At 43.6% G+C, this 21,130-nt stretch overlaps 1 protein-coding gene and 1 pseudogene across 2 annotated transcripts in view; both read right to left on the bottom strand.

Moving 5' to 3' along the window:
• ARCN1 (archain 1) overlaps positions 1 to 20,046 on the bottom strand; it is a 36,004-nt gene extending 15,958 nt beyond the window's left edge. Inside the window, exons 1-5 of one of the 2 annotated variants that reach the window (XM_008021077.3) lie at positions 19,886 to 20,046; positions 6,388 to 6,651; positions 4,366 to 4,545; positions 3,709 to 3,914; positions 3,075 to 3,239 (exon numbers count right to left, since the gene is read on the bottom strand). In XM_008021077.3, coding sequence (XP_008019268.1) covers positions 3,075 to 3,239; positions 3,709 to 3,914; positions 4,366 to 4,545; positions 6,388 to 6,651; positions 19,886 to 19,888 — 818 coding nt within the window. In that variant the 5' untranslated portion in view covers positions 19,889 to 20,046. Of the gene's footprint in view, positions 1 to 3,074; positions 3,240 to 3,708; positions 3,915 to 4,365; positions 4,546 to 6,387; positions 6,652 to 18,651; positions 18,669 to 19,885 lie in introns of those variants that run through there. The other variant, XM_008021078.3, reaches the window with a different exon arrangement.
• Positions 10,433 to 10,975, bottom strand: LOC103248600 (small ribosomal subunit protein eS26 pseudogene; annotated as a pseudogene).
• Positions 20,047 to 21,130: the final 1,084 nt, after the last annotated feature.

Here is a 21,130-nt window from a genome sequence, read left to right as displayed (position 1 = left end):
TATACACATGTTTTTTATTAATCTATATATCATAGACCACCCCCCTCAGGATACAAAAAAAACTCTGTTAACACTAGTTGTCTCCTAAATGAGAAACTGGCATGGCTGCATGAGAGAAAGACTTCTGACTGTTAACAACTTTTGAATTTTATACTATATTAAAGTACAATCCAATTTTAAAAAGATTAAAAAGTGGGCCGGGCGCGGTGGCTCAAGCCTGTAATCCCAGCACTTTGGGAGGCCGAGACGGGCGGATCACGAGGTCAGGAGATCGAGACCATCCTGGTTCACACGGTGAAACCCCGTCTCTACTAAAAAATACAAAAAACCAGCCGGGCGAGGTGGCGGGCGCCTGTAGTCCCAGCTACTCGGGAGGCTGAGGCAGGAGAATGGCGTGAACCCGGGAGGCGGAGCTTGCAGTGAGCTGAGATCCGGCCACTGCACTCCAGCCTGGGCGACAGAGCTACACTCCGCCTCAAAAAAAAAAAAAAAAAAAAAAAAAAAAAAGATTAAAAAGTGCTGTTACAGGCAATTACTAAGTACAATCTATTCATATTCAGTAATATAAATATGTTTGGTTGGATGAACTACAGAGGCTACAAAGAATATTTTGTTATCCTACCCTGTTCCCTGTTCCAATCTCTTAGGTCTTCCTAGAAACAAAGGCATCAGAGTCAAGATCATAAAGGAGTGTATCTTAAGACAATGCATGGCACCATTTTACCTTCAAAAAAGTTTGCTCTGGCCGGGCGCGGTGGCTCAAGCCTGTAATCCCAGCACTTTGGGAGGTCGAGACGGGCGGATCACGAGGTCAGGAGATCGAGACCAGCCTGGCTAACATGGTGAAACCCCGTCTCTACTAAAAAATACAAAAAAACTAGCCAGGCGAGGTGGCGGGCGCCTGTAGTCCCAGCTACTCGGGAGGCTGAGGCAGGAGAATGGCATAAACCCGGGAGGCGGAGCTTGCAGTGAGCTGAGATCCGGCCACTGCACCCCAGCCTGGGCCACAGAGCCAGACTCAGACTCCCTCTCAAAAAAAAAAAAAAAAAAAAAAAAAAAAAAAAAAAAAGTTTGCTCTGTGCTCAAGAGGCATTTTATCATTTAGAAAAAAGAGTGTCTCAAATTCTCTGTAATATGTCATGATCTCCAACATTTTTTTTTTTTTTTTTTTTTTTTTTTTTGGAGACAGACTCTCACTCTGTCGCCCAGGCTGGAGTGCAGTCACTTGGCTCACTGCAACGTCTGCTTCCCAGGTTCAAGCAATTCTCCTGCCTCAGCCTCCTGAGTAGCTGGGACTACAGGCATGCGCCACCACACCCACCTAATTTTTGGTATTTTCATGGAGAAGGGGTTAATTTTTTGTATTTTAGTAGGTTTTCACCATGATGCCCAGGGCAGTCTCATGAACTCCTGAGCTCAGGCAATCTGCCCACCTCAGCCTCCCAAAGTGCTAGGATTACAGGTGTGGGCCACTGCACTCAGGAACATCTTTTTAAAAGTGTGAAGCCTGTCTCACTCAAAGCAACCACTAGGAAGAGCACAGCGGCTTTAGTGAATCAAGAAATTTATCCCAGTGTAACCCTGTTCATTTCATACAGAACAGGGCATATAAAGAGTAAATACTTGGCTGAGCGTGGTGGCTCATGCCTATAATCCGAGCACTTTTGGGAGGTAGAGGCAGGTGGATCACTTGAGGTCAGGAGTTTGAGACCAGCCTAGCCAACACAGCAAAACCCCATCTCTACTAAAAATAAGAAAACTAGCCAGGCGTGATGGTGTGCCCCTGTAATCCCAGCCACTTGGGAGGCTGAGGCAGGAGAATTGCTTGACCCCAGGGGGTAGAGGTTGCAGTAAGTCAAGATCGTGCCACTGCACTTCAGTCTGAGAGACAGAGAAAGACTCTGTCTCCAAAAAAAAAAAAAAAAAAAAAAAAAAAGCAAGAAAGAAAAAGAGTAAATACTCCTCTTTTATGCACACCTGATAGAGGTATCCTCCTGGTATTATCTTTCACTTGACCTCAAAACCATCAGCAACAGTAGAAGGTCTGACTTCAAGATGAGAAATCTGAGTCACGAATATGTGAACTTGATAACTACCACTTAAAAATGTCACCAGCCAGTACCACAGTCCTGAGATAGAGATGAATCAAAATATTCCATACCGGCTTCAAATATTTGAACTGCAAAAGATGGCTGGGCATGGTGGCTCAGGCCTGTAATCCCAGCACTTTGTGAGGCCGAGGCAGGCAGATTGCTTGAGTCCAGGAGTTCGAGACCAGCCTGGGCAACAAGGCAAAACCCCATCTCTACCAAAATACAAAAATTAGCCCAGCATGGTGGTGCATGCCTGCAGTCCCAGGTACTTGGGAGGCTGAGGTGGGAGAATCACTTGAGCCTGGGAGGCAGAGCTTGCAGCAAGCCGAGATTGCACCACTGCACTCCAGCCTGGGTGACAAAGTGAAACTCCATCTCAAAAAAATAAATAAATAAAATAAAAATGCAAAATATATTAATTTGCTATTAAAGATATCTACAAGTTTTGGATTAAAGATTGGTTCTACTTAAGAGTTTTTAATTACAAAAAGTCATGCCAAAATATAGTCTGGGGTCACTAGAGCTCTAGTCCCCTAATTCAGGTCCATTCTAAGAGATAAGCTAAACACTAGGTGTGACTATGAGTAACTTTAATTTAGCTGTAAAAGGAAAGTTCTAAACGTCATAGAAAATAGGTGGCTGAGGGCCCACCAATCAGGGTTTAAGGAAAAAAAAAGGTCAGGTGCAGCAACGCATGCCTGTATCCCAGTTACTTGGGAGGCTGAGGCAGGAAGATTAATTTGAGCTCAGGAGTTGGAGGCCAGGCTAGACAACATATTAAGACCCTGTCTCAAAAAAATAAAACAAAACAAAACAAAAAACGACCTTATGTTAATACATAGAATATGCTCTGAATAAATCTTTTAAATCAGGAAAGATTACAAGACAGAAAAAGAATTCATAGCACACTGAAATAAGATTTTTTAAAAATTATGTGGACTGTATTCAAAGCTTGAATTCTTACTCAAAGTTCCTACTTACCTTTCCATATTAATAGGTGGAGCATGCACTTTGGTAGCTTCAGAAGTACGCTTGCCCATACTGGAGGACATGATGGTTTCACCTTCAGATTTCAATTTGTCCACAAAGTTATCTACTTCCTTTCCTTTGGCTCCAAGTTTCAAAGCCTTGCTGGGGCCTGAAGGCCTAAGTGGAAAAATTTGAAATTCATTACCCAAAGGTATATTTTTACAAGCACACATGATCTGATGAAAACTTTGTATCCTCCATCCAGAGAAACATACCTGTGCACAAAATTTTGCATATAATTTCGGGTAATTCACAGATTACCCCTAAAATCAATCTTTGAACATCAAGATTAAAAATCTACATTCCATAAAGCATTAAATATCCCTTTCTCCCCCACAATAAGGCAACTCTCATAGGAAACTGAGGTCATGACATAATTTATAACTCTCTTTTATACAAAAGGAAAAACATCACATTCAGATTTCTTCTTTATCCTCACATTTTATGTGGCCAAATTTAACATCATATCTTACTTCATCAAGTCCTTCATTATTTACAGCTTTCCAAGAAATCAGATTATCACTTCAAAGATAGACACATATACACCCATCATCTGGCATTCTAAAGTACAATGGATTGATTATACCTGGCTGGTGCAGGTGCCACTTTTGGTTTATCACTTTCAATGATGGTTTCTGTGATCATGGCAGCTGTGCTGCCTCCAGATACTGCAGAGCTGCCAAATCCGCCAAATCCTGGTGCTTTTTTGCCCTGTCTCTCTGCATCTCTTCGGGCCTGTTGTAATTCCTTTGCTTTACGACGCATCTCAGCCTTAGCTTCACGTTCTTGAGTCTACAGAAAAAGACATACATGAATGTAGCTGTTTTTTTTTTTTTTTTTTTGAGACAGGGTCTCACTCTGTGACCAAGGCTGGAGTGCAAGTGGCACGATCACGGCTCACTGCAGCCTCAACTTCCTGGCCTCAAGTGATCCTCCCATGTCAGTCTCCCAAGTAGCTGGGACCCACAGGCACGTGCTACTATGCCTGGCTAATTTTTTTTTTTTTTCCCTAGAGACAGGGTCTCACTATGCTGTCCAGGCTGGTCTTGAACTCCTGGACTCAAGTGATCCTTCCACCTCTGCCTCCCAAAGTGCTGGGATTATAGGCATGAGCCACTGTGCCCAGCCTGGATGTAGCTTTGAATACAGTCTATACATCAGAAAGTAAAAATTGGAAAATCAGATTAGTGAAGCCTAAGAGGAAGATACACAAACAGGTAGTCCCAGAGAAGATCCTATTTACCTCTCTGACGGCTCTGAAAACCTTCTCCTCATGAGAATCCATTTCTGTGAAGGTTCTGATCTGTGCCAAGTTAACATTCTCCCGGTATCCCAGGGCAACAATTTCATCAAAAGCAAAAATCAAATCAAAACAGTGCTCAGATATTTCATTCTCTTCTAAGGCTCGGCAATATTCAGGGATCTAATCGTGGACACCAATAAAAAAGAAAGATTTAGAATTTATCAGCAGCTATATTTCCAAGTCTTATCCTTTAAATTATATAAATTTCAATAACCCAAATCCCTTAGCTACTTCTAGTCTTTATTTTATTTTTTGAGATGGAGTCTCACTCTGCTGCCCAGGCTGGAGTGCAGTGGCACAATCTCGGCTCACTGCAACCTCCATCTCCCAGGTTCAAGCCATTCTCCTGCCTCAGCCTCCAGAGTAGCTGGGACTACGAGTGTACGCCACCACGCCCAGCTAATCTTTGTATTTTTAGTAGAGACAGCGTTTCACCATGTTGGCCAGGCTAATGTTGAACTCCTGACCTCAGGTGATCTGCTTGCCTCGGCCTCCCAAAGCGCTGGGATTACAGGTGTGAGCCACTGGACCCAGCCTAAGACCTTGATTTTTTTTTCTTTTTTTTAAGACAAAGTCTCACTCTGTTGCCCAGGCTGGAGTGCAGTGGCACGATCTCAGCTCACTGCAACCGCTGCCTCCCGGGTTCAAGCAATTCTTGTGCCTCCGTCTGCTGAGTAATAGGATTTCAGGTGCCCACCACCACACCCAGCTAATTTTTTTGTATTTTTAGTAGAGACGAGGTTTCACCATGTTGGTCAAAGTGCTGGAATTATAGGCGTGAGCCACCGCGCCCAAGACCCTGATTCTTACGGCCGGGTGCAGTGGCTCATGCCTGTAATCCCAGCACTTTGGGAGGCCAAGAAAGGCAGATCACCCGAGGTCAGGAGTTCAACACTAGCCTGGCCAACATGGTGAAACCCTGTCTCTACTAAAAATACAAAAATTAGACAGGCATGGTGGTGCACATCTGTAATTTCACCTACTCGGGAGGCTGAGGCCAGAGAATTGCTTGAACCTGGGAGGCGGAGGTTGCAGTGAGCCGAGATTGTGCCACTGCACTCCAGCCTGGGCAAGAGCGAGATTCTGTCTCAAAAAAAAAAAAAAGGAATTGGGGTCTTGCTGTGTTGCCCACACTGAAGTATAATGCCTATTCACTTGAACTCCTGGCCTCAAGCAATCCTTCTGCCTCAGCCTCTTGAGTAGCTTGGACTACAGGCACATGCTACCGCACCTGGCCTTAGTCTTTTTTATTATTATTTTTTTTTGAGACAGAGTTTTGCTCTGTTGCCCAGGCTGGAGTGCAGTGGTATGATCTTGGCTCACTGCAACCTCCGGCCCCTGGGTTCATACCATTCTCTTGCCTCAGCCTCCCGAGTAGCTGGGACTACACGTGCCTGCCACCATGCCTGGCTAATTTTTTTTGTATTTTTTAGTAGAGACGGGGTTTCACCATATTAGACAGGAGGGTCTCGATCTCCTGACCTCGTGATCCGCCTGCCTTGGCCTCCCAAAGTGCTGGGATTACAGGCGTGAGCCACCGCGCCCGGCCTTAGTCTTCATTTTAAGCAAGACTTTGGCATAAAGTCTTAAAGAGAAGTGTGTGTGTGTGTGTGTGTGTGTGTGTGTGTGTGTGTGTGTATGTTTGGATCAGTAAGTCTTACCTAAAAAACATTATCTAAAAAGCACAACCAAACAAGTATCAGAACTATAACGGCAGATTAGAACAACTGCTCTAGAACTGGGAAATGAAAGAGTAGTTCCCATATTCTTTTGGGACACCTATATTCTAAGAGGACACCCAATAAATGTCTGCTGAACAAACAAGGAGCTGCAGCAGTAAGTCGCTGGGGTGGGAAGCAGGAGCCTGCAAACTGGTGAGCATCAGCTGCTTTGGAGGAAAAACTAGTTTCGCACAAAATGTAAAACAAAAAGTGGAACCCAGTATTGTAGCAGTACTCTTACCACTCTTGAGAAGAGCCTTAGAGTCTCCAAATCTTCTAAAATGTTGCTGTTTTTGGTAGTGATCAGTACCATATAGAGTTTCTCCATAGGCTGGTAGACATATCTTACACTCTCTGTTTCAACAAACGTATGTTGTTTTCCAGTGTTCATGAGCTTTGGAAAAGCTGCTAATAAGCCCTCAATCCGAGTTCGGGTCATTTCCACAAACTGTCGAGAGACAATAGCCTTTCCTGCTTTTGTGCAGACCGCTGCTGCCAACAGCACCTGCCAGGAACATACGCATAAATAAGTACTATTATTTCTTCACATCTGTTTTCTCAACATCCCAGGAAATGTTCCATAGAATGACATATTTATTTAGTGACAGAACTAGTAGTAGTATTATTTTTAAGACAGAGTCTCACTCTGTCACCCATGCTGGAGTGCAATGGCAAGATCACAGCTCACTGCAATCTCAAACTCCTGGGCTCAAGAAATCCTGAGTAGCTAGGACTACAAGTGCGTGCCACTGAGCCTCGCTAATTTTTAAAAAGCTTTTAGTAGAGACAGTGTCTCGCTATGTTTCCCAGGCTGGTCTTGAACTCCTAGATTCAAGCAATACCCCTGCCTTGGCCTCCCAAAGTGCTGAGATTATAGGCGTGAGCTACCACGACCAGCTGACATGACGAGCAATAGAATATTGACTTTCACGGGCACAGTGGCTCACACCTGTAAACCCAGCACTTTGGGAGGCCAAGGTGGCTGGATTACTTGAGGTCAGGAGTTCAAGACCAGCCTGGCCAACATGGCAAAACCCCATCTCTACTAAAAATACAAAAATGAGCCAGGCATGGTAGCATGCACCTGTAATCCTAGCTACTCAGGAGGCTGAGGCACGAGAATTACTTGAACCCGGGAGGCAGAGATCGAGCCACTGCCCTCCAGCCTGGGCAACAGAGCAATACTCTGTCTTTAAAAAAAAAAAAAAAAAAAAAAAAAAAAGAATGCTGAGTTTCAAACTTTTACTCCATTGTTCTTTTCATTGTAATACGTAATTTATAAGACAAAGCTAAGGTAGGGGAAACTAACGCTATTATTCCTGTTTTTCAATAACATACCTATAGAAAAACTGTGTAATGAAATGACCTTTTTCCAAGACCATACATATATTAATAAGTCTCCTGTGACTCAGAACTGGGTTGCTCTTTGCTTTGGCAAACCCACAAAGAACAGCTTAAAACTTTTTCTAAAAAGAGCAAGATATTTCCAAGCCCACGCTGAAATGTGATCAGGCAAATTAAAAATATTAAAGACATAAGAAGCCCCTTACATTTATTATTTTTATCTAGAATATGAACCCAAGCTACTGAGTCTAAATTTATCTTCTGCTCCTTGACTAACTTTCCCATTCACACTGTCTTACTCCCGGATATCCAAACAATCTGCAAAATAGAAATCTAAATGGCTCAATGTTTCACATAGGTTTTGATATTAGGCAATGATCAAGACCTAATAGCCCCCTATTTTAGCATCTGGCATTTCACTAAACAAAACAAATAAAGCACCAAAGGAAGCAGCAGAGACCTCAAATGCCATGAGCAAGGGAGTAAGAAAATTAAGTCCAGTCTCCTCAGTGCAGGAACCCAAGAGCTCATTCACAAGCACAAGTAACAAACACTTTTTTTTTTTTTTTTTTTTGAGACAGAGTCTTGCTCTGTCGCCCGGGTTGGAGTGCAGTGGCCGGATCTCAGCTCACTGCAAGCTCCGCCTCCCGGGTTTACGCCATTCTCCTGCCTCAGCCTCCCGAGTAGCTGGGACTACAGGCGTCTGCCACCTCGCCTGGCTAGTTTTTTGTATTTTTTAGTAGAGACGGGGTTTCACCATGTTAGCCAGAATGGTCTCGATCTTCTGACCTCGTGATCCGCCCGTCTCGGCCTCCCAAAGTGCTGGGATTACAGGCTTGAGCCACCGCGCCCGGCCCGTAACAAACACTATTAAAACATTTAGGAAGCCTCAATGCTAGGATATAACCTCTGAAATATCAAAATCCTACTGGTCAGGCTTCTCAGCTTTACAGAAAGCTCTACAGGTGAGTAGCTTGAAGAAAAACAAGTTAGCCAATTTAAATAAATATTCTTATAGTTTCTTTTTTTTTTTTTTCTTTGAGACGGAGTCTCGCTCTGTCGCCCAGGCTGGAATGCAGTGGCCAGATCTCAGCTCACTGCAAGCTCCGCCTCCCGGGTTTACGCCATTCTCCTGCCTCAGCCTCCCGAGTAGCTGGGACTACAGGCACCCGCTACCTCGCCCAGCTAGTTTTTTTTTTTTTGTATTTTTTAGTAGAGATGGGGTTTCACCGTGTTAGCCAGGATGGTCTCGATCTCCTGACCTCATGATCCGCCCGTCTCAGCCTCCCAAAGTGCTGGGATTACAGGCTTGAGCCACTGTGCCCGGCCTAATATTCTTATAGTTTCAATACATCAATAGTTTCATATTATAGGAGAACATAACATCCTTATCCACTGAAAATAGGTAATTAGGGTATGTGGGAGACAATCACCATCATGCTTATTTCTCAACAGCAAGTGGTCCCGAATAGCTGGAACTACAGGCGCCTGCCACTACGCCCAGTTAATTTTTTTTTCTTATTTTAACTTCCTTTTAAGATGGAGTTTCACTCTTTTTGCCCAGGCTGGAGTGCAATGGCGTGATTGTAGCTCACGGCAACCTCCACCTCCCAGATTCAAGGAATTCTCCTGCCTCAGCCTCCCAAGTAGCTGGGATTACAGGTGCATGCCACCATACCCAGTTAATTTTGCATTTTTAGAACTCAGTACTCCTAAATTCGATCACCTAAGGTAAAAGTGATCCACCCGCCTTGGCCTCCCAAAGTGCTGGGATTACAGGCATAAGCCAAAGTGCTTATGCCCTTTTTAGGGCATAGGCCCTAAACAGTTTTTAAAAAGTAGTCTTGGGCCACACACAGTGGCTCACACCTATAATCCCAGCACTTTGGGAGGCAGAGGCGGGTGGATCACCTGTGGTCGGGAGTTCGAGACCAGCCTGACCAACATGGAGAAACCCCACCCCTACTAAAAATACAAACACACATTAAAAGAGACTTAGACATGTCAGTCCATCACAATGTACAAATCAAATTTGAACAGTGATTGAATAGTTGATAATACTAAAAAATTATTGCTAATTTTTTAGGTGTAAAAATATGCTATCATAATAATATATTTTTATGGAAGGAATACTTATATATTTTTTAAAAAGAGTTGTGTAGTTTTGAATCCTTCCACAGTCTGTCATATTAAAGGTGCTCCCTCGACGACTATATTGAACTAAAAGAGTTGTCTGGGATACACCTTATCTTCAAACTATGCTAGTTTTGCATGTGGTAGTAACGAAAGGTCACTGGATTTAGTAATTATCCTGAGGATCAGAATTCACAATTTCTTTTTTTTTTTGGAGACAGGGTCTCACTTTGTCACACAGGCTGGACTGCAATGGTGCGATCGTGGCTCACGTAGCCTCAACTTCTGGGCTTGAACAATCCTCCTGCCTCAGCCCCTTGAAAGGAGCTGGGACCATGGGCAGGTGCCACTACGCTTGGCATATTTTTGTATTTTCAGTAGAGGTGGGGTTTCACCATGTTGCCCAGGTTGGTCTTGAACTCCTGGACTCAAGTGATCAGCCCACCCTAGCCTCCCGAAGTGCTGGAATTACAAGCATGAGTCACCACACCTAGCCAGAACTCACAATTTCATGTGTTGAATATCAGTTATAAATATTCCTTTTAAAAGCAACTGTCCTAGTATTATATAAATGGGTTTTTATGACTTGGGATAAAATTTCCCAAACTGCCAATATATCACACATGGATTCAAAACTGCTAAATAGCAAACTGATGATTCAAAAAGTGGCCTGAGTGATGATATGATGTTCATAAAGAATCTAGACAAAATTGCTTTATGAATATAAAAATGGAAAAAATTATTTCTAAATTAAGATTTATGTAATTTAAAACATATATGTAAATTAACTATTTTAAGAACATATTGGACTATTTTTGATATTTTTTTAAAGTACAATTTCCACTTTATTTTTCTCCAGAGAATAGTCTGTCTTCAGTCTTTAAGGACTCAGCTCCCTACATGGGCTTTGGTGGGGGACGTGGGGCAGCAATCTGTAGGTCTAAATTGGGGAGGGGGTGTTTGGTTCTTGCGGGCTTCATGAGATTGATTCCTGACTACTTTGCTGTGAATTGCACAACTCACACAGTAATGTAGCTTCACATACAGCTTGGGAAGCACATAGGCATCAAAGATGCTCGCTTCAGAAATGTCCCTGACTGCTGCTGTGGGACTATGTTTTGAAAGACGAATTTCTAATGGCCTTGTCTTTGGGCACACATCGAGCACAGTTAGTGCAGCGAATAGGCCGCATGTGGCCGCGGCCCTTTTTGGCATGACCGTTGTTCCTTCTTTTCTTTGTCATCTTGGAGGCACGGACCTAAGAGAGGAGTTTTTTGGTTTTGTTTTTCGTTTTTCTTCTTTTTTAAAAGACAGAGTTTTGCTCTTGTTGCCCAGGCTGGAGTACAATGGCAAGATCTTGGCTCACTGCAACTTCCGCCTCCTAGGTTCAAGCGATTCTCCTGCCTCAGCCTCCCGAGTAGCTGGCATTACAGGCGCCACCACCACGCCCAGCTAATTTTTTTTTTGTATTTCTAGTAGAGACGGGGTTTCACCATATTGGTTGGCCAAGCTGGTCTCGAATGCCTGACCTCAGGGGATCCACCCAGCTCGGCCTCCAAAAGTGCTGAGATTACAGGTGTGAGCCACCGCGCCTGGACTATTTTTGTTACATTCTTAAAAGTTTATATAATTGGCAAAAAGCTTTTCTTCTTAATAGTCCCATCAGAAAAGTGGGGAATTCCCTTATATTTGGAATCATATCACATTGGTTTCTCCTTTTCCCAAAGACTGAGTTAGAATTAGTGTCCCAAAATTTGCAAAGAACCAAGCTGATATATCAGAAAAACTAAATGACTGGGAGTGAGAAAATCTATATTCTAGTTTTGTTCTTCTATTTACCATCTGTCTGACCTTCAGTTACTCAACCTCTCTTAACCTTGTTTCTTTTCCTATAAAATGCAGCATTATCTAATGACCTTATAAGCTATTATGAGGGCCAAATGACTATAATGAAACTGTACTTCAAAAGTGCTATACAACTTGTAGCACATATATTCATGATGTAAAACAGCACCATTAGTAATAACAAACATGCATCTCATGAAAAAAAATTATGTCACTTCAAGGTGATGGATTTTTCTTTTTTTATTAAAAAAAAAAAAAAGAGAGAGACGGGGTTTCACCATGTCGTCCAGGCTGCTCTCAAACTCCTGGGCTAAAGTGATCTGCACACCTCAGCCTTCCAAAGTGCTGGGATTACAAGTGTGAGCTATAGCATCCGGCCAAGGCAATGGATTTTTGTCTTTGTCAATATTTTGATATTCAAATAATGAATATTGATTCTCCCCCCAAAATTTTACATATAGTTTCAGGGAATGCATTGATCCTCCAGAGAAGTTATTCTCAAATGGCCCACAGAAAATCCCCTCATGCAATGAGAGATATTATTAATAAATGGGAGCATATTGTAAATGTAATCCCTGTAGGGCCTCCTATCCTTAAAAGTTTGAGAATCACAGCTCTAGGAAGTTATGGTCCTCTATGTTAGAATTTTATGAGGTTCTGAAGGAATAAGACAAATCAAATGCACATCTAAAGAAAGGACAGCTCAGACCAAAACTTCAGACCTATATAAACATGCTGCATTTAACAGAAACCCCATATCTAATAATAAAACTGTTAGAAACAATGTTTACAGGCTCAAGGGTAGTTCTTAGGTTTCCAACTAGAGTTAAAAACACCTCTATACCATACAGGTAAAATTTAGGTAAAAACATCAAGGGCAACTTGAAAGGGAAAAAGGAACAAAAAGGTGTATGTTACTATCCACTTTATTTATTTTTTGAGACAGTGTCTCACTCTGTAGTCCAGGCTGGAGTGTAGTGGTACCATCTCAGCTCACTGCAAGCTCTGCCTCCTGGGTTCAAGAAATTCTAGGCCGGGCGCGGTGGCTCAAGCCTGTAATCCCAGCACTTTGGGAGGCCGAGACGGTGGATCACGAGGTCAGGAGATCAAGACCATCATGGCTAACACGGTGAAACCCCGTCTCTACTAAAAAAAATACAAAAAACTAGCCGGGCGAGGTGGCGGGCGCCTGTAGTCCCAGCTACTCGGGAGGCTGAGGCAGGAGAATGGCGTGAACCCAGGAGGCGGAGCTTGCAGTGAGCCGAGATCCGGCCACTGCACTCCAGCCTGGGCAACAGAGCGAGACTCTGTCTCGAAAAAAAAAAAAAAAAAAGAAATTCTCATGCCTCAGCCTCCCGCTCGAGCAGCTGGGACTACAGGTGCAGGCCAGCACCACCAAGCCTGGCTAATTTTTCTATTTTTAATAGAGACAGGGTTTCGTCATGTTGGCAAGGCTGGTCTCCAACTCCTGGCCTCAAGTCATCTGCGCGCCTTGGCCTCCAAAGTGTTGGGATTACAGGAGTGAGCCACCGCACCCGGCCCATCCACTTTACTGTTGAGCACGTTCAAAAACTAATTATAGGTACTGGTAATCTCCATTTTTGTGATGTTATAAGAATTAACTAAGTAATTATTTATTGAACACCTACTATGCATACAACATGCTTTCTGAGAATTAAGATGACACAGACTAGCATTCTGCCTACAAGAAGCTTAATAGGGATGAGACACAAATGCAAATCACTGTAATGTATGGCAGAATGTGTTAAGTAACATAAGAGAGTCACTGATAAAGTGGGTAGAAATTCAGAGGAAGAGATTACATCCAGCTGGTAAGGTCAGGGATGACTTGATAGAAGAAACAGCATTTAGACAGGGCGCAGTGGCTCATGCCTTAATCTCTGCACTTTGGGAGCCAGGGCGGGTGGATTACCTGAGGTCAGGAGTTCGAGACCAGCCTGGTCAAAAAGGTAAAACCCTGTCTCTACCAAAAAACACAAAAAATTAGCCGAGTGTGGTGGTGCACGCCTGTAGTCCCAGCTATTGGGGAGAGTGAGGTGGGAGGATTGCTTGAACCTGGGAGGCGGAAGTTGCAGTAAGCCGAGATCACACCACTTTTTATTTTATTTTATTTTATTTTGAGACAGAGTCTCGCTCTGTCGCCCGGGCTGGAGTGCAGTGGTCGGATCTCAGCTCACTGCAAGCTCCGCCTCCCGAGTTCACGCCATTCTCCTGCCTCAGCCTCCCGAGTAGCTGGGACTACAGGCGCCCGCCACCTCACCCGGCTAGTTTTTTGTATTTTGTTAGTAGAGACGGGGTTTCACCGTGTTAGCCAGGATGGTCTCGATCTGCTGACCTCGTGATCCGCCCGTCTCGGCCTCCCAAAGTGCTGGGATTACAGGCTTGAGCCACCGCGCCCGGCCGAGATCACACCACTTTACTCCAGCCTGGGCTACAAAGTGAGACTGCCTCAAAAAAAAAAAAAAAAAAAAATGCCGGGCGCGGTGGCTCAAGCCTGTAATACCAGCACTTTGGGAGGCCGAGACGGGCGGATCACGAGGTCAGGAGATCGAGATCATCCTGACTAACATGGTGAAACCCCGTCTCTACTAAGAAATACAAAAAATTAGCCGGGCGAGGTGGCGGGCGCCTGTAGTCCCAGCTACTGGGAGGCTGAGGCAGGAGAATGGCGGGAACCCGGGAGGCGGAGCTTGCAGTGAGCCGAGATCGCGCCACTGCACTCCAGCCTGGGCGACAAAGCGAGACTCCGTCTCAAAAAAAAAAAAAAAAAAAAAAAAAAAAAAAAAAAAAAGGAAACAGCATTTAAATCATGCTTTAATGAATTCCAGGATTTTTTTTTGTTTTTTGTTTTTTTTTGAGATGGAGTCTCGCTCTGTCACCCAGGCTGGAGTGCAGTGGCTTGATCTCAGCTCACTGCAAGCTCCGCCTCCCGGGTTTACGCCATTCTCCTGCCTCAGCCTCCCAAGTAGCTGGGACTACAGGCGCCCGCCACCTCGCCCGGCTAGTTTTTTGTATTTTTTTAGTAGAGACGGGGTTTCGCCGTGTTAGCCAGGATGGTCTCGATCTCCTGACCTCATGATCCGCCCGTCTCGGCCTCCCAAAGTGCTGGTATTACAGGCTTGAGCCACCGCGCCCGGCCTCCAGGATTGTTTTGAGACAGTCTTGCTCTATTGCCCAAGCTGTAGTGCAGTGGTGTGATCTCAGCTCAGTGCAGCCTCAACATTCTGGGCTCAGGTGATTCTCCCACTTCAGCCTCCCAGGTATCTGGGACTACAGGCACATGCCACCACACCTGGCTACTTTTTATATTTTTCTATAGAGACAGGGTTTTGCCATGTTGCCCAGGCTGGTCTCAAACTCCCAACTTCAAGTGATCCACCTGCCTCAGCCTCTCAAAGTGCTGGGATTACAGGCATGAGCCACCACACCTGGTCAGAATTCCAGGATTTCATATGTCAAGATGAAGAAAGCAGTAGGGTAAAATCATATGTCTCTCTTTGAGTCATTCCATTATCCAGATACAAGCAAAACAAGGCTTCCAAAGTAGGACCAAAGTTCCCCATACTAAGTATAGCATAAATATCAAAACATCCAGGACACCACAAATCACAGGTTCTAGGCAGTTGACATAGGTCTGTTACAGCTACTAACACGGCTAGAACGTATGGTCACCTCTAAACATGATAAATTTATCCTATCCTAAATTAACATTTGTCTTCTTAAAGTTCTTGAAATAATAAACCTCTTCATATCAATGTTTACTGGTTTAACAATTATTAAAATATAGCATATACTAAAAGGTAAGTTAACAATTTTCCCTATTGAAATTTGATCTGATTTTCTCCGAGGAAGAATTAATAAAAATGATTACAAAGTTTTTGTTTCTTTAACATTTTTGGAAAAAAACATTCCAGATCTAAAAGGAACTTGCAAGAGCGCTTGATTGTCTTATAGATGTGAAAACTGAGGGCCCATAAGTTAGATGACCTCTCCAGGACTGCTCAAAAAAAAAAAAAAAAAAAAAAAAAAAAACCTTCCCCCATTAGGTTAGGTTTTGCCAAACAACTTTTAATAATTCTTACATGGTTTGAGTACACTATCTTTGGACTAAATAACAACTCTCTGCTACACAGACTTAACTACATGAATTGTTAAGTGCCCCAAGTTAAGAAACCTGGAGAATTAGGTTTCTGTTCTGCCTTTGCCACTAATCATGTGACCTTGGATAAGTCACTTAATTGATTATTGAAATATCCCTAAAGTAGGAGATTAGTTTATATGAAATCCAAAGTGCTGTGTCTTTAAAGTTCTATAAGTCTAAGCATTTGAAAACTACAGTAACAGAAAAAAAAAAAAATACAGTGACAGAAAACGTACAAACTTCCATTTTATACCCACTGCTCCAGTTCTAACCACTTTGGAACAATATTTTATGGTAGTATTAGGCTGCAAGACGGCAAACTGTCTAACCATAACAAATTGTGTGTGCAAGAGAGGTACAAGAATAACAGGTGGTATAATTCAGCATAAATATGCACAACTCTGTCTCAAAAAAAGTCAAGTTCTTTCTTGAACCTCTAAATGCTTCAGGATTCCTTACTTTCAGAATTATAGTCACCTTCTCCTTTGTAATTCACTGCAATATTTTATACACACACACACGATTCATGGCCATATTAAAGCTAGTTTCTATAATTGTCAGGGAGGACTGTTCGGTTTTTCCTATTTACGTGAAGCTATTATAGATAAAATCAGAAAGAAGATTACAATAAAATGTAGACCACATACAAAACCTAAACCTTGAAAAGTAATTCACTCAGTGAGGGTTTTAAATCCATCACATTTCTATTCTAAAACAAAAGCTTGTAGAGAATTAAAACACACACACACACACCCATTATCAGTTTCTGCAGTGAACTTCTATATGAAGACATAAATAGATGGCAAATCAATGGAAACTCAAGAGAATCATTTTCATTCTCTGCTGTCCTCTCAAAACACAATTAAAAAGATACATAAAGAATACAGTGGGGCCGGGCGTGGTGGCTCAAGCCTGTAATCCCAGCACTTTGGGAGGCCGAGACGGGCGGATCATGAGGTCAGGAGATCGACACCATCCTGGCCAACGTGGTGAAACCCTGTCTCTACTAAAAAATACAAAAAACTAGCTGGGCGTGGTGGTGGGCGCCTGTAGTCCCAGCTACTCGGGAGGCTGAGGCAGGAGAATCGTGTAAACCCGGGAGGTGGAGCTTGCAGTGAGCTGAGATCCGGCCACTGCACTCCAGCCTGGGTGACAGAGCGAGACTCCGTCTCCAAAAAAAAAAAAAAAGAATACAGTGCTGGGCATGGTGGCTCAATCTGTAATTCCAACACTTTGGGAGGCTGAGGTGGGAGGATCACCTGAGGTCAGGAGTTCAAGACCAGCCTGGCCAACATGGTGAAACCACATTTCTACTAAAAATAGAAAAATTAGCTGGAGATGGTGGCACATACCTGTAATCTCAGCTACTTGGGAGGCTGAGGCAGAATAGCTTGAACCTGGGGGGCAGAGATTGAAGAGAGCTAAGATCGCACCACTGCACTCCAGCCTGGGTGACAGAGTAAGATTCCGTCTCAAAAAAAAAAAGAATACAATAGCTGTGCTGCTGCTGTATCATATATGAAAAAAAGGGGCTGGGCGCGGTGGTTTACGCCTGTAATCCCAACACCTTGGGAGGCTGAGGGCAGATCATAAGGTCAAGAGATAGAGACCATCCTGGCCAACATGGTGAAACCCTGTCTCTACTAAAAATACAAAAAATTAGCTGGGCATGGCAGCATGCGACTGTAGTCCCAGCTACTCAGGAGGCTGAGGCAGGATGATAGCTTGAACGTGGGAGGTGGAGGTTGCAGTGAGCTGAGATTGTGCCGCTGCACTCCAGCCTGGAGACAGAGTGAGACTCAGTCTCGAAAACCAAACAAACAAGAAAAAAAGTTAGAACATGTTCTCATTAATTTGCAGAATACAAGAAAAAGATCAAATCAAGGCCCGCATGTCTACAGTCCCAGCTACTCGGGAGATGGAGGTGGGAGGATCGCTTGAGGCTAGGAGTTTCAGGCCACAGTGCACTGTGATAGTGCCTGTGAATAGCCACTGCCCTCCAGCCTGGGCAACATAGTGAGACCCTGTCTCTTAAAAAAATAAGTAAATCAAAAGATGCCGTTCTTTGTACTTTACTTTATGATGAAGTCATGAGAAGGCATTTGTTTTTGCATTTGTTCACTTATTTATCTACTGGAACTTTGCAGTCTAGGACATTGTGCACTTCAATAACTAAAGCCAAAAGGAATTTATTTTTAAAAAATCAATGTTTATGTACTGATATCTGCAACTTACTTTGAAATGTATATTTTTTTAAATGGAGAGAGGGATGGATGGATGGTTAGATACGTGATAAAATATAGTGAAATGTCAGTTACAGAATCTAGTTGGTGGTTACATGGGTATTCACTACAAAGTTCTTTCAACTTTTCCAGATGTTTGAAAATTTCATAATGAAATGTTGAGCTAAAATAAATTGCTAGAAGTTTTGATACAACTTTCAGATCAATGTTTCACCCTATCTGGACATTTCTACTGTCCAGGGATATGTTTGTAAAGGAGCAGGACCCAAAAACATTACACAGAAATAACACCAATGTCTTAAGACTCTACAGAGCAGAATGTACTGAGATAAATTGTTCTCCAGAGTACACAAATCTGTGGGTATCTGGATCATGCTAAGTCCCAAATAATTCAGAAATATGTGACACAACTCTATGTATACATACACATGTCAAAATAGCATGCAAAAGTTAAATTTTATATATATCATGTAGGGCTTTACCATCCCTCAGTTATCAATGAATTAAAAATACTAAATTCCAATAACCTTTTAACAAATAAGATTTTTATAAAGATTATCTATATCTGGTTTACATAATACAAGACCTTAACTTTACCATTAAAATAAAAATACGCTCTAAAATGCACTATTAATTCCAGGGTGTAACAGGAACCGAGTTTCAAAATCACTAACCAAATACAGAACCTCCTGGAGAAACTGAAAATACAAGTTTCTGTAAATTTTACATACAACACAAAAATTTTAGGAGGCAAACCTGTTTGATGCAATTTATATACCTGAGGCTGAGAAAAGCTGTTCAGTGGCTTAAAGCTCAAGCATGAGTTCCCCCCATTATCCAAGTTCTTATCTACAGGGTTGTCAATAGAACTGATTAGGACTGGCACCAAATTACATTCTGTCATCTCTCAGGTACACTGGACAATGTTTTAAATCAAGTTATCTATTGACAAAAGAATAAAAAAGAACAGAAGAGAACATCCTTCAAAAAATTAAAGGACATAAGGTGCACTGAAAAATAAATTACTAGCTTTTTTGAAACCAAAGAATGTCTACTACTTTATGAATATCTACAAATCACAGCGATAAAGGAAGACTGAGTGATGTCAGCAGTTCTAATTTCCTCCATCCTCAACCACATTAACCTTTCTCATCCTTGTAACAGATGAGTATACAAAGATAACACATGTGAAGGCAAGTAACTGGTCTCAGAGGATAACTCACCCCTCTTACTCCTTCTCCTGTGAGACATCTGACTACGACATGCCACATACACATTTTACTTCATCTGAACAATAAGTTGCTTGAAGGCAAACCCTGTGTTCTCTGGAACTTGCTCACATTTTCCCAGTGGTCTACACAGTGTATGTACCCTGAGTCACACTAACAAATGGACACAAGTGAGTTCTACGGAAGTAGTGGAAGGTTTCAGGGACACTTGGGTCCTATAAATTAATGTTAGAAGTTACTCCTTTCCGCTCTGTGTCTCCATTTCTCCCTTCTGAACAAACAAAAGAAAAATTTCTGGACACCAGTAGATTTGCATTTCGAGTTATCAACGGCCTAGCAAATATCGGGGGTGGGAGACAAGCTGGTTAACAAGAAGGACCAGAACCTCCGGAGACAGGCCCAGCTTGCTGAGCCTAAGCGCCAGGGAACCGGCAGGACAGCATCAGTTCCGAGGTCCGCAGCCTGGGACCCGCACCACCACCACGAAGTTCTCGCAGAGCAAAAACGCCGGGCCGTCTCACGGGCAGGTCCCAGCAGACGAGGGAGTCCAGCTGGTTGGGGGGTGGTGGGGAAGCGGGCACGACGACAGATGGACTGAAGTCAGCTCCGTCGGATCTCCAGGAGACCGGGCACAGGAGGCCACATTGCTCCCAGAGCCCCGAGCAAAGCACCCGGCCCTAGACCCTCAGGGCGGGGCTCCTCCGGCCCCGGCCCCAGGCCCGCCGACAGGGAGAGACGGTGAGGCTCGGACCCCAGGAGTTCGGGTCCTGGCTCGGATCTTACCATGGTGAGGGCGGTGGTGGGGCGCACCCGCTCTCCGGCTCCACTGGGGATAGGGGGAGGGTCTGGGGAAGGGGAGCACGGGCCGCTCTGGATCTGCTACCCGCTTGACAGGAGCCGCTGCCGCTTCGCCTCTTGCCAAGATGGCGGCCCCGAGCCACGTCTTCAACCGGAAGCGGCGCAGGTCAAAGGGCGGGGCGGGGCGGGGCCTGCGGGCTGGGGAAATTGAGGGTACCCCGCTCCAGTTAAGACTGTGCTCAGGAGGTGTAGGGAGCGTTCACCCCCCGACTGTGGAACCTTATGTCTCTGCCCTTTCACTGTCATCGCCTTCATTTATTTTGCGTCACATCTTACAGTTTATTAAGCCGCTGGCACAGCCACTATTATTTAATAAATATACAAGATAACCCGTGTGCATAAAGGACTAGTATCCGGAATATATATAAATAAATTTTTTTTTTTTTTTTTTGAGATGGAGTCTCACTCTGTCGCCCAGGCTGGAGTGCAATAGGGCGATGTCGGCTCACTGCAACCTCTGCTTCCCAGGTTCAAGGGGTTCTTCTGCCTCAGCCTCCCAAGTAGCTGGAATTACAGGCACGGGCCACTACGTTCGGCTGTTTTTTGTAGTTTTGGTGGAGAAGGGGTTTTGCCATGTCGGCCAGGCTGGTCTCGAGCTCCTGACCCCAAGTGATCCACCCGCCTCAGCCTCCCAAAGTGCTGGGATTACAGGCGTGAGCCCCCGCGCCCGGCCTAAGAACTCTTATAACTCAGCAATAAAAAGACAAATACAGTATTCCTATCTAAGAATGGGCTTCATCTGCAAAATGGAGAGAGTAGAAAACAAAAAATTAAAATGAGCAAAAGATCTGAATAGATATGTGTCCAAAGAAGATACATAAATGGCTAATATGCACATTAAGAAATGTTGAATATCCTTAGGGAAATGGAAATCAGACCCATGGTGAGATACCACTTCACACCCACTAGGATGGCTATCATAATAATTGTTGGTGAGGATGAATGTGAAATAGTGCAGCCACGTTGGGAAAGAGTTTGGCAGTTCCTCAAAAAGTTAAACCAAATTGCCATATGACTGAGCAATTCTACTCATAGGTACATACCCAGGAGAACTGAATATATGTCAACACAAAAATGTGTACCCTAATGTTCATAGCAACTTTATTCATAGTAGCCAGAAAGTGGAGACAATCCAAACAAATCCATTCATCAATAGATGTGGCATATATA

This window comes from Chlorocebus sabaeus, chromosome 1 (genome assembly GCF_047675955.1).
Source record: "Chlorocebus sabaeus isolate Y175 chromosome 1, mChlSab1.0.hap1, whole genome shotgun sequence".
NCBI classification, from domain to species: domain Eukaryota; kingdom Metazoa; phylum Chordata; class Mammalia; order Primates; family Cercopithecidae; genus Chlorocebus; species Chlorocebus sabaeus.
This window is presented reverse-complemented; position numbering and strand designations above follow the sequence as displayed.